This window comes from Tursiops truncatus, chromosome 1 (genome assembly GCF_011762595.2).
Source record: "Tursiops truncatus isolate mTurTru1 chromosome 1, mTurTru1.mat.Y, whole genome shotgun sequence".
Classification (NCBI taxonomy): Eukaryota; Metazoa; Chordata; class Mammalia; order Artiodactyla; family Delphinidae; genus Tursiops; species Tursiops truncatus.
In genome coordinates this window covers 182,964,939-182,979,220 of record NC_047034.1, presented here as the reverse complement: position 1 = coordinate 182,979,220, position 14,282 = coordinate 182,964,939, and the positions used below count along the sequence as shown (strand labels likewise).

At 59.2% G+C, this 14,282-nt stretch overlaps 2 protein-coding genes and 1 non-coding gene across 4 annotated transcripts; 1 reads left to right on the top strand and 2 right to left on the bottom strand.

Annotated features, from left to right (window-relative positions):
- Positions 1-1,848: 1,848 nt before the first annotated feature.
- Positions 1,849-1,955, bottom strand: LOC117310043 (U6 spliceosomal RNA). The gene has a single exon (XR_004524311.1). It is a non-coding gene; the product is annotated as a U6 spliceosomal RNA (small nuclear RNA).
- A 6,391-nt stretch (positions 1,956-8,346) lies between these two features.
- Positions 8,347-10,182, top strand: CALML6 (calmodulin like 6). 2 transcript variants are annotated; one of them, XM_033844956.2, is made up of 5 exons: positions 8,347-8,727; positions 9,366-9,540; positions 9,637-9,781; positions 9,858-9,958; positions 10,033-10,182. In XM_033844956.2, the coding sequence occupies exons 1-5, from the start codon at positions 8,347-8,349 to the stop codon at positions 10,077-10,079; spliced, it is 849 nt and encodes a 282-aa protein (XP_033700847.2). In that variant the 3' UTR covers positions 10,080-10,182. The 2 variants fall into 2 exon arrangements, with proteins under 2 accessions (XP_033700847.2, XP_073653491.1); XM_073797390.1 differs by having other exon boundaries at positions 9,858-10,173.
- On the bottom strand, positions 9,982-12,419 carry TMEM52 (transmembrane protein 52). Its single transcript, XM_033844971.2, has 5 exons — positions 12,315-12,419; positions 12,185-12,228; positions 12,031-12,072; positions 11,236-11,414; positions 9,982-11,126 (listed from the first exon to the last, which is right to left on the bottom strand). The coding sequence occupies exons 1-5, from the start codon at positions 12,378-12,380 to the stop codon at positions 10,948-10,950; spliced, it is 510 nt and encodes a 169-aa protein (XP_033700862.1). The 5' UTR covers positions 12,381-12,419; the 3' UTR covers positions 9,982-10,947.
- Positions 12,420-14,282: the final 1,863 nt, after the last annotated feature.

Below are 14,282 nucleotides of genomic sequence, written 5' to 3'. Positions count from 1 at the left end.
TAAGAAGTGGGGGGTTGTGCCCCCTTCCTTGAGGGTAGAACATCTACATAAATTATTTGGAATTCTTCTGTATGGAATATTTGACTCTTCCATTTATTTATTTATTCTGTCACTTGTATCAATATGGAGTCATGGGTACATATTTATTTTTATTGTGGTTATACACATAACATAAAATTTACCATTTTAATTGTTTTAAGTGCACAGCTCAGTGACATTAAGCACATTCACATTGTTGTGCAACCATCACTACTATCTGTCTCCAGAACTTTCTCATCTTGCAAAACTGAAACTCTGTCCCCATTAAACACTAACTCCCCACCCCCTACCCCAGCCCCTGGCAACAGCCATTCTACTTTCTGTCTCTATTAATTTGACTACTTTAGGGATGGTACATAAATGGAATCATTCGGTATTTGTCTTTTTATAACTGGCTTATTTCACTGAGCACGATGTCCTCAAGGTTCATCCATGTTGTATTAGGTGTTAGAATTTCCTTCCTTTTTAAGGCTGGCGAATAATAATTCTATTGTATATTGTATTAGGGTTCTCCAGAGAAATCAATTATATATATAATATAAAAAATGTATGTAGGGCTTCCCTGGTGGCACAGTGGTTAAGAATCCGCCTGCCAATGCAGGGGACACAGGTTCGATCCCTGGTCCGGGAAGATCCCACACGCCACAGAGCAACTAAGCCTGTGCACCACAACTACTGAGCCTGCGCTCTAGAGCCTGGAAGCCACAACTACTGAAGCCTGCACGCCCTAGAGACTGTGCTCTGCAACAAGAGAAGCCACCGCAATGAGAAGCCCGCGCACCGCAATGAAAAGTAGCCCCTGCTCGCTGCAACTAGAGAAAGCCTGCTCTCAACAACAAAGACCCAACTCAGCCAAAAATAAATAAATTAAAAAATATATATATGTAAAATATATAGAGATGAGGTTTTAATTAATTATTTATTTATTTATTGAGGTATAAGATGGGGAGTTTTTTTTTTTTTTTACGGTACACGGGCCTCTCACTGCTGTGGCCTCTCCCATTGCGGAGCACAGGCTCCGGACATGCAGGCTCATGGGCCCAGCTGCTCCGTGGCATGTGGGATCCTCCCGGACCGGGGTACCCGGCAGGCGGACCCTCAACCGCTGCGCCACCAGGGAAGCCCAAGATGGGGAGATTTATTATAGAAATTGACATGTGATTATGAAGGAGGAGGAGATCTGCCATCTGCAAGCTGCAGGCCCAGGAAGCCTGTGCTGTAATTCAGTCTGAGCGTGAAGGCTGAGAACCAGGAACGCTGATGTCCGAGGGTAGGAAAGGATGGATGTCCCAGGTCAGGCAAAGAGACAGCTTGTCCTCTGCCTTTTTGTCCTGCCCTCAACAGATGGGATGATGCCCACCTGCATTGGGGAGGGCAACCTTTCTTACTTGTGTTCAGATTCAACACCAGTCTCCTCCAGACACACTATCCCAGTCACACCCAGCTGTCTGGGTGCCCTTAGCCTAGCCAAGTGGACACATAATATTAACCATCATACACACACACACACACACACACACCATGTTTTGTTTATCCAACTCCGTCCATTGACGGACATTTGTTTATTTTTCCTACTTTTTAACACCTCTGAATAACACTGCTATGAACACGGGTATGCAAACACGTGTTTGAGGCCCTGTTTTCAATTCTTTGGGGAATAGGCCCAGAACTGCAGTTGCTGGGTCACATGGTAATTCTATGCCTACTTTTTCTAGGAAGCTCTGTACTGTCTTCCACCAGCGTCTACATTCCCACCAGCAGTGCACGAGGGTTCCAATGTCTCCACATCCTCACCAACACTTCTTTTTTAAAAATATGGGATGCTTCACAAATTTGTGTGTCATCCTTGCGCAGGGGCCATGCTAATTTTCTCTGTATTGTTCCAATTTTAGTATCTGTGCTGCTGAAGTGAGCACTCACCAACACTTCTTGTTTTCTGTTTTGTTTTTTTTTTTTTTGCGGTATGTGGGCCTCTCACTGCTGTGGCCTCTCCCGTTGTGGAGCACAGGCTCCGGACGCGCAGGCTCAGCGGCCATGGCTCACGGGCCCAGCCGCTCCGCGGCATGTGGGATCCTCCCGGACCGGGGCACGATCCCGTGTCCCCTGCATCAGTGGGCGGACTCTCAACCACTGCGCCACCAGGGAAGCCCTGGTTTCTGTTTTTTGGTAGTGGCCATCCTGATGGGTGTGAGGTGGTGTCTCGCTGTGCTGTTGACTTGCGCTCCCTGATGATCAGTGATGCTGAGCATCTTGTCATGTGCTTGTTGGCCATGTGCGTGTCTTCTCTGGAGAAAGGTCTATCAAGTTCCTTGCCCAGTTTTTGAATTAGGTTGTTTATTTATTTAAATAAACAAATTATTTATTTATTTATATTTTTGGCTGCGTTGCGTCTTTGTTTCTGTGCGAGGGCTTTCTCTAGTTGGGGCAAACGGGGGCCACTCTTCATCGCGGTGCGCGGGCCTCTCACTATCGCGGCCTCTCTTGTTGCGGAGCACAGGCTCCAGACGCGCAGGCTCAGTAGTTGTGGCTCACGGGCCTAGTTTCTCCGCGGCATGTGGGATCTTCCCAGACCAGGGCTCGAAGCCGTGTCCCCTGCATTGGCAGGCAGATTCTCAACCACTGCGCCACCAGGGAAGCCCTGGGTTGTTTATTTTTGGTGTTGAGTTGTAGGAGTTCTTTACATTTTCTGGGTATTAATCGCTTATCAGATATAAGATTTGCAAATATCTTCTCCCATCCTGTGGGTTGTTGATGGTGTGCTTTAATGCACAATGATATTTACCTTATACTTTGGTTATAACCCAATACGACTTGATTTATTTTCTTTTTCACATTGTTCCAGCTTTGGCTCCTGGAAACTCTGTCAGGTGGCTGGGTTTACTTTCTTTATTCTTCTAATTTTATTGAGGTATAACTCACATACAGCACTGTATAAGTTTAAGGTGTACAGCATAATGACTTGACGTACATACATCATGAACATGAACCACAAGTTTGGTGAACATCCATCATCTCATATAGGTACAAAATTAAAGAAATAGAAAAAAAAATTTTTCCTTGTGATGGGAACTCAGGATTTACCCTCTTAACGACTTTCATGTATAACATACAGTGTTAATTACATTGATCATGTTGTGCCTTACATCCATAGTACTTATTTTTCTTATAACTGGAAGTTTCTACCCTTTGACTGCCTTCCTCCAATTCCTCCTCCCCCTACCTGGGTTTACCTTTATTTTTTTTTTAATTAACAAAAATTTTATTGATTCATTTGGTTGCACTGGAGCTAAGGCTCCTTAGTTGCAGCTCGCCTGCTCGTTAGTTGTGGCATGTGGGCTCCTTAGTTGCGGCATGCAGACTTCTTAGTTGCAGCATGCATGTGGGATCTAGTTCCCTGACCAGGGATCCAACCAGGGCCCCCTGCATTGGGAGCGTGGAGTCTTAGTCACTGCACCACCAGGGAAGTCCCGGGTTTACCTTTATTATGTTACTTTCTGCTTCCTAGTTATGCTGCTTTATTTTAGTTTTTATTTTTAATTTTTGGCTGCACCATGCAGCTTGCTGGACCTTAGTTCCCTGACCAGGGATTGAACCCATGCCCTTGGCAGTGAGAGCACAGAGTCTTAACCACTGGACCTCCAGGGAATGCCCCCCTATGCTGCCTTTCTTATACTTCCTTCTCCCTTCCTATATTCTATTAGGTTCATTACGTTTTCTTTAGTCTTTTTTCCTTCCATAGATGTGGAAGTTATACAACCTATTTCTAGTCTTTTAGTGGTTATCTTAAGAGTTTCACATTACTTTTTTTAAAAAATAAATTTATTTAGTTATTTATTTGTGGCCGCGTTGGGTCTTCGTTGCTGCGCATGGGCTTTTTTCTCTAGTTGCGGCGAGCAGGGGCTACTCTTCGTTGCGGTGCGCAGGCTTCTCATTGCGGTGGCTTCTCTTGTTGAGGACCTCGGGCTCTAGGCGCTCAGCCGTCAGTAGTTGCAGCACGCGGGCTCAGTAGTTGTGACTTGCGGGCTCTAGAGCGCAGGCTCAGTAGCTGTGGCACATGGGCTTAGTTGCTCTGCGGCACGTGGGATCTTCCCCAGACCAGGGCTCGAACCCATGTCCCCTGCATTGGCAGGTGGATTCTTAACCACTGCGCCACCAGGGAAGCCCCCACATTACATTTTAATCTCAATCACTAGCCCTGGCCATTTCCTGAACACTACCGGATCTTACACTTGCATCCCTCCCCTCTTGCATGGTTGGTGGTCCAGGGTTTGGGTTTCTTTGACACCCCTTGTCCAGGGTAAGCTGCCCCCAAGCAAGCCCTGTGACAACGGCTCAAGATGGGGGCACGCAGCCTTTCTGTGGGCACAGGAAGTAAGACGGGACAGAAGGGGGCAGTCCCAGAGCTGGGCAGGGGGCTTTGGGCAGGGGGCTCAGTCCACCGGGACCTGGGAAGACTGTGTCACGTGCAGCCCTGTCACCCGCCAGCGAGGAGGCTGGGGGGCTGCGGCACAGCCCAGGTGCCAGCCCCCACGTGGCTGCCCCAGCTGGCCGAGTGAACCTCAGGCGGAGGCTGTGGAAAGAAGGGAGGGGTCTGAGAAGCTCCGTGCCTAGCCACCCCCCGCCCCGCTTTGCTCCAGCCCCTCGAGGGAGCCCCCGGCCCAGCCGTGCCTGCCTGATTCCTGCCAGCACTGCCACCAGGTCCCTCTGTCCACCCAAGTGAGGCTCAGCTTCATCTCAGCTGGGTCAGCTGCAGCCCTCCTGGGTTGTTGGCCTAGTGGCCACGCGGGAGGGGGGCCTGAGGGGGACAAATATTGGCTCCAGTTGGGGCGTGGCCTGTGCACTGTGCTCCCCTGGGGTGGCAGTTCTGAGCCCAGCCCTTCACAGGGAGAGCCGAGCAGGACCTGAAGGCCAGAATTCCAGAGGAGGGGGTGTCACCCACCCTGACGTCCCGCCTACATGTCAAGGCCCCTGCTGTCCCACCAGGGCTCGACTTTGATGGGCAACAGGTGTCATTGAAGGTCAGCCACTCTGACACTCAAGTCCTGGGCTTGGGACTGCGGTTCTCTGCCCTCCCTCCACTGCCTGGGGGAGCAGAGATCCGTAGGCAGCCAGAGACCCAGCGCTCAGCACAATGACAGCAGGCATTCACACCCACACCCACACCCGCTCCCACGTTCACACCCATGTTCACACCCACATGCAAGCTCACACCCACACCCAGGTTCACACCCACACCCATGCTAACACCCACACCCACACCTGCACTCACGCTCACTCACACCCGCACTCACACCCACGCCCACGCTCACACCCACACTCACACCCACGCCCATGCCCACACCCACACCCACGCCCATGCTCACACCTACATTCACACCCGCACTCACACCCACACCCACGCTCACACCCGCACCCACACCCACGCCCACGCCCACACCCACACTCACGCTCACCCCGGCTTTCAAGTCCCCACTCCTGACCCACCCTCCACCTTGGTGACTGTGTGGAGTTTCATGTGTGGGCACCAGCCACTGGGCCTCTCATCCCCTTCCAGTGTGACCCACTGCAGGGACAATCCCCACGCCTGGCGCCTTGTGGCATCTGGGCAGCGAGGGACCCATCTCCAGAGCCCATCTGGTTGCACCCTGGGTTGTCCGGAAGCAGCCCCCGAGGTGGGGTGTGGGGTACAGGCCATGGGCTAGGGGTAAAGTCCCGCTGTCCTGCAGGAAGCCTCGGGCCAGCCAACAGGCTCTGGAATGAGCGCCCTTCAGAGTGTCCCACATGGGGCCACAGTGGTCGGTGAGCTGGCTCTGCACCTGAGGCCCCCCCGGAGGTGTGGGGCTTGCAGTGTCTTCTTACTGGGGACCCCCAGTGGCAGTGTCTGTGGGTCTCTTCTCTTCTCTGGGAGAGGATGACTGGTCTGCACCGTGTGTGGGGGGGGGCACTGAGGGAGGGGCTAGGGCCCCCCTGCTGCGCACATGAACTTTCCTCTCCCCCTGGCCTGGGGTTTCAGTCTGCGAGTTCAGCCGTTCTCTTAGGGGAGCCCATGGTTCCGTCCAGATCCGCCCAGAGAACACACCGTGTGCCCTGCCGTGGGGTAGGGTGGCCCTGGGGGCCTGTGCACAGATGCCCAGGTGCTGGGAGCACACTGCTCTGGCCTCCCTGGGTCCCCGCCCTTGGTCACCCTCTGACCTGATTATGTCTCTGCAGAGAAACAGACCAATGGGAGAGAGCGGGAGGGAGGGAGACAGACTTATTTTAAGGAACTGGCTCACGTGGTTGTGGCTTGTCCAGCAGCTAGAGACCCAGGGAGGAGCTGAGGCTGCAGCTCAGGGCCAGAGGTTGTGTACAGCAGGACTCCTTCTTCCGGGCGACCTCAGGCTTTTCTCTTAAGGCCTTCCACTCTTCGGATGAGACCCACCCACATTATCAGGGTCATCTGCTTTACTCAAATCTACAGATTTCCATGTTGATCACATGGAAAAAACCCTTCATGCCCCCACGTTCACTGCAGCATTATTCACAGTAGCCAAGAGGTGGAAGCAACCTGAATGTCCATAGATTGACGGATAAACAAAATGGGGTCTATTCATCCAATGAAGTATTATTCAACCTTAAGAAAGAAATTCTGACACCTGCTAAAACGTGGATGCTCCTAGAGGACATGATGCTGAGTGAAATAAGCCAGACGCAGAAGGACAAATACCGTCTGATGCCGCTCATACGACGTCCCTAGGGGAGTCAAGTCCGTAGACAGAAAAGCAGGAGGGCGGGTGTCGGGCTGGGGCGTGAGTGTTTACTGGCGACAGAGTTTCGGTTTGGGAAGACGGAAAGTTCTGGAGATCTACTGCCTAACAAGGCCCGTATAGTTTACGCTACTGAACTGCACACTTAAAAATGGTTAAGATGGCTAATGTTATGGTTTGTGCTTTGTACCACAAACAATACAAAAAAGACCAAACGAAAAGATTGTGGTTCATGACAGAGGTTCAGTATATGTTAGTTCCCTTTTCTGAGTAATATTTTATGCTAATTTCACCACTGTAATCAATACATATATGAAAAAACACACCTTCACAGCAACACCTAGACTAGTGTTTGGGCAAACATCTGGGCTTGTAGCCTGGCCAACGGGATGCAAAACTGACCCTCACGCCCTCCTTCTCCGCAGGCCCTTGCTCTCCCCGCACCCCCTGCCCCACTGCCGTCGTGCGGCAGCCCCCACCAGCCTTCTTCTCCTCCAGCTGTGGTCCGGGTGTAGAGATGTGACTAGTTTCCTTGAAATGGTCTGGGGATTTTTGAGGGAAGGGGTGGGAAAATCTTTTCTCACCGTCACAAAGCCTGAAGCCACAGCCCGGAGCAGCCAGGACAAAGGTAGGGCGCCCAGAGCCGGCTTCTTCTTCCATCCTGGCCCGGGGCCGCTGGCCCGGTGCCCGCTGGAGCCATTTTGTCCCCGTCAGCACAGATCTTGCGGCCTCAGCAGCTGTCCTGGGCCTCAGCAGGAAATGGCCCTGTGGCTTCCATATTTTGGCCCGCGGAGGGCCAGCCAGGCCGGTGGGGTACAGGGCATACCTCGCCTGCTAGATTCGTCAGGTGGCCATGGGGCCGAGGCAGATGTGTGTCGGCGTGCGTGACCCTGGGGGCCATGCACGGGGGTGAAGGGAACTAGTGGGGGCCTGTCTGTGACCATCGCTGGGGGCAGGAGCTGGAGGGGGGATGGGAGGAGCCCCCTCAGCCCCAGCTTGTACTCACAGACCTCCGAGCGCCGTGGCCAGGCCAGCAGGTCACTGCCCGGACAGGAGCACAGGGACCTGGGCCCGGGGTCGGGAGCCAGAGCCACCACCCCACGTTGGGGTGGCGGCGGGTGCGTGTCCAAGGGCTGAGCGCACACGGGCAGGGGTGTGCGTGCTGCTGTGGCGTCTCGTTACTAAACAGCCAGGCCACGGGGCTCCCTCGGGAGCCAGCTTTGCTCTTCTGAGCGGAAGGGGGTCAGGTTTCCCTGAGAATAGCCCCGACCGCCCAGAGGCACCTGGCTTGGCCTCCCCGTGGCCAGTCCAGCCCCCTGGCCCCATCCGCTCTGCATCCTCTCGCCCCTAGTTCGTGGCCAGCTGTCTTCTCCTGGGACTGTGGACCCCCAGCCCCTCCTGCACAGGGTGACCCGAGGGGGACCCCAGTGCATGTTTATTGAACCTGTCTTTAGAGGGTGTCTGCAAAGTGCTGGCACCGTGCTGGGCCCTGGGTCCTTGGGGATGTGAGGGCGACACCTGGCCAGGGAGGGCCGTCAACAAGAACCCTCACCAAGAAGTGATGACAGCCCGTGGGGCCTCCCGCTGCACAGTGGGGGGAAGGGGCTCACTGGGGAGAAGGGAACAGCCCCTCTCCTGCCCTGGCCCACGATGTCCATCCTTGCCGTGGCCCAGGGGGGCCTTGGCTGGGACCCAGGGTCAGAGAGGGAGCTCTGGGGTGAGGGGCTGCTCAGGCCAGGAAGGGCCACGTGGGGAAGGGCCAACCTGTCCCAAAATAGGGCTGACAGGATCTCCTGGCCATAAAAGGCTCTTGGAATCTGGACCCCAGGGACCCCGGGCAGCTGGATCCGCTAAAACTCAGCCGCCCCCTCTGCCCCTTGCACTCTGCCCACAGCAGCTCCAGCGCCACCGTGCAGTGCCCCCTCAGCCAGCCACAGACATGGTAAGGCTGCTCCCGGCACCCGGCAGAGCCCCCGGCGGGCTGGGCTGGGTGGTCCAGCAGGAGCTGGGCAGCGCCTGGGCGAGAGAGGACGGCGGGCAGGCCTCTGCACACACGGGGATCAGGCTGGGGCCGTGACCAAAGGTGGGAGGGTCTCTGGGGACCTGAGGAAGACGTCCAATAAGGCTGGGGGGAGAGCGCGGAGTGGGGGGCCCGAGGCCGGGCCCTGCCGGCCACTGGCGCTGCTCTTGCTCTGGGGCCCAGGCCGGAGCAGCCCTTTCGGAAAGCGGCCGGGGCGGTGGCAGGCAGGGTGGCCCGGCCCTGGACTATCACTCTGGGATGCCAGAACAGGCTGGGGCCTTCACCCTGGCCCCCAGGCCAGGCTCCTCCCCACGCTGGCCATGGTGTCCCTCCCCTGGCCTCACTGGCTGTCCAGCGCTGCCCCACTGCACTCTCACGTGGCTGTCCTGCCCCTGCCTCGAGCGCCGTCCCCCCTGAGTGGCCTCGCGGAGCCTTGCTCTCCCTTCAAGACCCATCCCTGTGCCGCCTGGCCTCAAGCCTGCTCTGGGCTGGGGCCTCCAGCCTCCCCTGGACTGAGGGGTGGAGGGGCTCCTGGCGAGCCTGGGCCCGTGTCCCCACAGACGGAGCGCCTGACGGCGGAGCAGATCGAGGAGTACAAGGGGGTCTTTGAGATGTTTGATGAGGAGGGCAACGGGGCGGTGAAGACGGACGAGCTGGAGCGGCTCATGAGTCTGATGGGCATCAACCCCACCAAGGGCGAGCTGGCCTCCATGGCCAAGGACGTGGACAGAGACAGTGAGGCCGCCAGGGGCAGCGGGAGGGGCGTCACCGGGGTGTGAGTGGGGAGGGGCTCGCCGCCCTCACTCGGGCACCTGCTGCTTGCTCCCGCAGAGAAAGGGTTCTTCAACTGCGACAGCTTCCTGGCGCTGATGGGGGTGTACTGGGAGAAGGCCCAGAACCAGGAGAGTGAGCTCAGGGCGGCCTTCCGCATCTTCGACAAGGAGGGCAAGGGCTACATTGACTGGGACACGCTCAAGTAGGGCCCCGGGCCGGCGCGGGGGCGGGGCCGGGGGGAGGGCTCGCTGGCTGCCGCTCAGCGCAGGCTCCTGCAGGTACGTGCTCATGAATGCGGGCGAGCCCCTCAGCGAGCTGGAGGCCGAGCAGATGATGAAGGAAGCCGACAAGGACGGGGACGGGACCATCGACTACGAGGGTGAGTGGGGGATGGGCCCCGGGAGCCCGGCGGCCGGGTCAGGCCAGGCTGCCTACTTGTCCCTCTGCTCTCAGAGTTCGTGGCCATGATGACTGGGGAGTCCTTCAAGCTGGTCCAGTAGGAGCAGCCACTGCGGCCGTGGGAAGCCCGCTGCCTGCTGCCATCACCCTGCCGCCCACCCTGTCATCCACCCCACGCCGGCTCCGTGGCCAATAAACGCTCCAGCCAGACTCGTGTGTGCTTCACTGTCCCAAGGCTGGAAAAAGGGGCTGCAAAGCTGCGGGTCTGGAGGAGGGAGAGGGTTCTCCTGAGCTGCCCATCACACTTGGGCCATCACTTCTGTGGGACACCCGACACTGCCTACAGCCCAGCTCTGGGCTCCGGACACCAGCCGGAAGGCCAGGCTGGGCATAGGTTGAGGACCACGTACTCACGCTGCCTGCCTGCCCTGCGAGGCTGCTGCCCGAGGGCCCCTCCCGGAGCTCTTTCCTCCATATGGAGATCACTTAGATAGAAACTTTATTCTCTCTCTCTCCAAAAAGCTGTAGACATCACAGCAGGCTCTGAGCCCTGAGGCTTAGGTCTGTGGGGCCTCATCTGGACTGAGGGCCTGCTGGGCCTGAGCCAGGGGCCAGGGCTGAACGAGGCAGCGTGTGTGTGTGTGTGTGTGTGTGTGTGTGTGTGTGTGTGGCCAACACAGGGCCGGCTGGCTCAGATGCCCAGCGTTACATAGCAACGAGGCCAGGGCTGCAGCAATGTGCCGGACGGCTGGCCTTCCCGGGCGGGAAGGATGGTGAGGGTGGGCTGGGGTGCCCTTGCACAGTCCCCTGTGAGCACAGAGTGGCTGGTGGCATCGGGAGGCTCGGGAGAGCTTTCCTGCCCCCTCCGGGGGGGCACCAGGGCTACAGCCAGGGGTGTTGGGCATTGCGGCCCCACCCCTGGGGCCCTGGAGGGGTCTCTAGGCATGAGGCCTCAGGGAGGGGGCTGGGCTACTGGGAGGGGGGTGGCTCTTCCTGTCTGGTTTTAGCCATCTTGACGGCCTCATCGTAGGAGGGCGGCAGCTCAGGGGCATACAGGCTGTAGGCGGGAGGGGTCACAGAGTCGAGGTCCAGCTCCCCCAAGGGCAGGGGCAGCCGCATGCCCAGCGGGTACTGCACAGAGCTGTAGGCTGCAGGGAACCAGAATGGGTTTGTGGCGACGGGTGGCTCTGGCCCTCACCAGTCCCCTGCCGCCCCTTCAGGCAGGTGGGCCGCCGGGCGAGGTCTGCCGGCACTCACATGACACAGTGCTGTGCATGGGGCTGTCGCTGTCCGCGGGGATGGCTGTCAGGTCGCAGGACTCAGGTGCTGATGGCAGGTGTGGCTGGGCGTGCGCCCGCTTCCGGAGACAGCAGAAGCGGACACAGCTGGCCGTGGCCCCACACAGCAGCAGCAGGAGCACAGCAAGCAGGAGGAGCCTGGGCGGGGGGGCGACATCTGCCGCTGGACCGACCCCTGGCCGCTGGGCGCCTGCTCTCTGGGGCAGTCACAGCCCGGTTGCCCAAGACAAGGCGATGGATAGGGTAAAAGACAACCAGGGACTCTGTCTCCAGGCCAGAGACCTCCTCCCAGCCCGGCCTGGCCTCCTGCTGCTGGCCTGCCCTGGCTGTCTCTCCAGGGCTGGCCACAACTGGCCTTGGGCTTACTCCCAGGACACGCTGTCCCAGACCGACTGCACAGTCCTGTGCCCACACCAATGACCATGTTCACAGGGGCCTCCCACAGGGGCGGGGAGCGAGGGAGTGGGAGGTGGGCAAGCAGGCTACAAGGGAAGTCCTGCCCAGGGCCCCGGGGGTGTCCCTAGCCATGGGGGACTCAGGCAGGACCCACGCAGGAGGTCACCCCTGGTGCTGGGGGAGGAGGCTGGGGTCAGCATGCCAGGCTCTGAGGGCCCCAGCGCCGTCCCGCCAGCGGCCCAGGAGGGGGACAGTGCTGGCGACGCCTCGGCCGTGGAGTCAGGCGGGGTGGGGGTCTGGTGGGCCTGGCCCGGGGGAGAACCGTCGCACCCGGCTGCGCGCCGCGGCCTCCACTTACCCCACGTGCCACAGGCTGCTCCAGCGGGCCTGGGGCGGGCACCTGCGGGGACGGAGGCACTTGGAACAGGCGAGGCAGGGCCCGGCCGACCGCCCTGCCCGAGCCTCCCCCAGGGTGGGGCCACCCCAGCTCCCTCCCCCCCGCCCCCACTTACTGATCCGAGGGGTCGCAGCTGCCTTCCGCGAAGCCCAGCGCCACCTGTGGGGACAGGGGTGAGCCCGGGCCAGGGCGCGCCGAGCGCAGACCCGCCCCGCGGTGCACGAGCCGAGCGCCCCGCGACCCACCTGCGGCAGCTGCAGGAGCGGCGGCAGCAGCAGGAGCCCGCGGTCAGCTAGGGCGCCAGCGAACATGCTCAGCGCCGACGGGAAGCGCGAGCCCACTAGCCTCGAGGCTTTATGGAGGCCCCGCCCCTAGGCCACCGCCCAGCGCAAACCCCGCCCCCCGAGACCGCGTCCATTGGAGGGCTCGCCCTGTAGCCGCGCCCATGTGCCTCGCCCCTACCCTCCGCCCAAGGTTAGCCGCGCCCTTTAGCGGCCCCCACCCCCCCGCAGGCTCTGGGCAGGCCCTAGATTCCCCCGCTCCAGGGCCCCGCCCACACAAGCCACGCCCACAAGCCCCACCTCTTGGCCCTCCCATCAGGTCCGTTTTCTCTGTGTTTCCTCAGCCTAGGATCGCGGGGCGGGGGGCGGTCTCGCCCCGTTGGCTTCTTGCAGTCGGGCTTGGGGTGGACCGGGGCGCACCCTGAACAGCTGTGGCCCGGTCTGCACAGGGTGTGGCCTCGGAGGGTGGCGGCCAGGACACACGTGGCCACGCCTCGCACACACCCCGGTGCTCAAGGTAAGGGTTGCAGCAGTCAAGACGCTGGGGCGTTCCTAGCGCGCTGTTCAACTACATTTAGTGTGCCCGCTCGCTGCCCCTCTGCCTTCCGCTCCGCCATCCGGGCGCTCAGGCTGAGGGAGGTGGTCAGCACGGCAAGGTGCAGGGTGGTGTGTCTTGTCTGGGGAGGGTGGGAGGAGAAGCTACCCTGCCGTGTTTTTCTTCATTGCACTCAGGACGTACTCCACAAGCATCTCCCCACTGGAGGGGAAGTGACTGCAGCTCCTTGAGGGCAGGGCCTCCTCGGCTTGGCTCTCTCATGCCTAGATCTGCCAGCTACCTGCTCCATGATCTCTGCCCTGCCTCTGTCCTGCAGCTGTCCAGCACCTCCTGGCTGTACCATGGCCCCCAAGGCCCCTCCTGACTACCCTCTTCCTCCATTCTGCTTCGGAGGCCCGGCTCAGGAGTGGGAGGGAGGGGGATGGGCACTGGTCCAGCCAGCAGGCAGGAGTGCAGGCAGGGCCTTGGGCTGTGAGTACCAGGGTCCGCTGGTTCTAAACCCTGAGAGCCAGGCCAGGGTTTAAAGGAGAGTGGCCTGCCCCTCCCACAGGCCAGCCTGAGGGGGAGGCAGGGGTAGTGCTCTGCAGGGAGGACCTCCTCCTGGGGCCTGGCCTGGGCTGCAGGACCCTGGCTTCTCTTCTCACCTAGTGAGAAAGCAGCCCCTGTGAGGGCTAGGAAAGGACCTGGGTCTGCCCACCAGACTGAAGTCCTGCAAAATGCTGCTCTGTGGACACCGTCACTGGCTCAAGGTTAGGGAGATGGCAGACTTTCAGGCACCGAGGAAGTGGGGTGAGGGCTCCAGGCTGGTGTCCTGAAGCCTGTGCCCAGGGAATTCCCCGGGTGCACCTTGCCCTCCACTCCTGCCAGGGAAGGCTGCGAGTGCTCGCCTGGGGGAGGCACGCGGGTGGCGTGGGCGGGCTGGGCGTGCTGGGGTGTACACAGGGGGCCCGGATGGGGGGGCTCTGTGGGGACAGTGTCTAACCTGCCACTCTCCAGAAGGCAGGGGCTGGGTGCAGGCACTATTCTGGGCTCCCAACAGAGTCTCATGGGCGGGGTGTCCCTCGGACCCTGGCTGGGCCGTGAGGGAGGACACAGTGAGGGCGTGTCCCCAACATTTGCTCGCTCCTTGCTTGGGGGCATCAGGGACCCTGGAACTTGGGAGGAGCAGGGAGGTCTAAGGGGCCGCCTGGGCTTTGGAGCCTGTCGCCCCCCTCCCTCCCCGCCGGCCTCTCTGGGTGTGGAGCCCCGCAAGCCGCCCCCCCCCACGCCCAGCTGTTCCCCCAGGGCTCAGTCTTCCAGGCCGAGTTCACTGTTTTATGGACTGACTTGTGAGTGAGGGTGGGAAACAGGGGCTGCCCCCCTGGGACTCTGTCCGC

Bases quoted from the DNA above. Each gene is read 5' to 3' on its own strand.
- CALML6 (XM_073797390.1), top strand. From the start codon at position 8,347: ATGACAGCCCGTGGGGCCTCCCGCTGCACAGTGGGGGGAAGGGGCTCA. The intron at 8,728-9,365 runs GTAAGGCTGCTC...GTGTCCCCACAG, and splicing joins CTCAGCCAGCCACAGACATG to ACGGAGCGCCTGACGGCGGA. The intron at 9,541-9,636 runs GTGAGGCCGCCA...TTGCTCCCGCAG, and splicing joins CAAGGACGTGGACAGAGACA to AGAAAGGGTTCTTCAACTGC.
- TMEM52 (XM_033844971.2), bottom strand. From the start codon at position 12,380: ATGTTCGCTGGCGCCCTAGCTGACCGCGGGCTCCTGCTGCTGCCGCCG. The intron at 12,229-12,314 runs GTGGGTCGCGGG...CTGTCCCCACAG, and splicing joins CGCTCCTGCAGCTGCCGCAG to GTGGCGCTGGGCTTCGCGGA. The intron at 11,415-12,030 runs GTAAGTGGAGGC...CCCCCCGCCCAG, and splicing joins AGCAGCCTGTGGCACGTGGG to GCTCCTCCTGCTTGCTGTGC.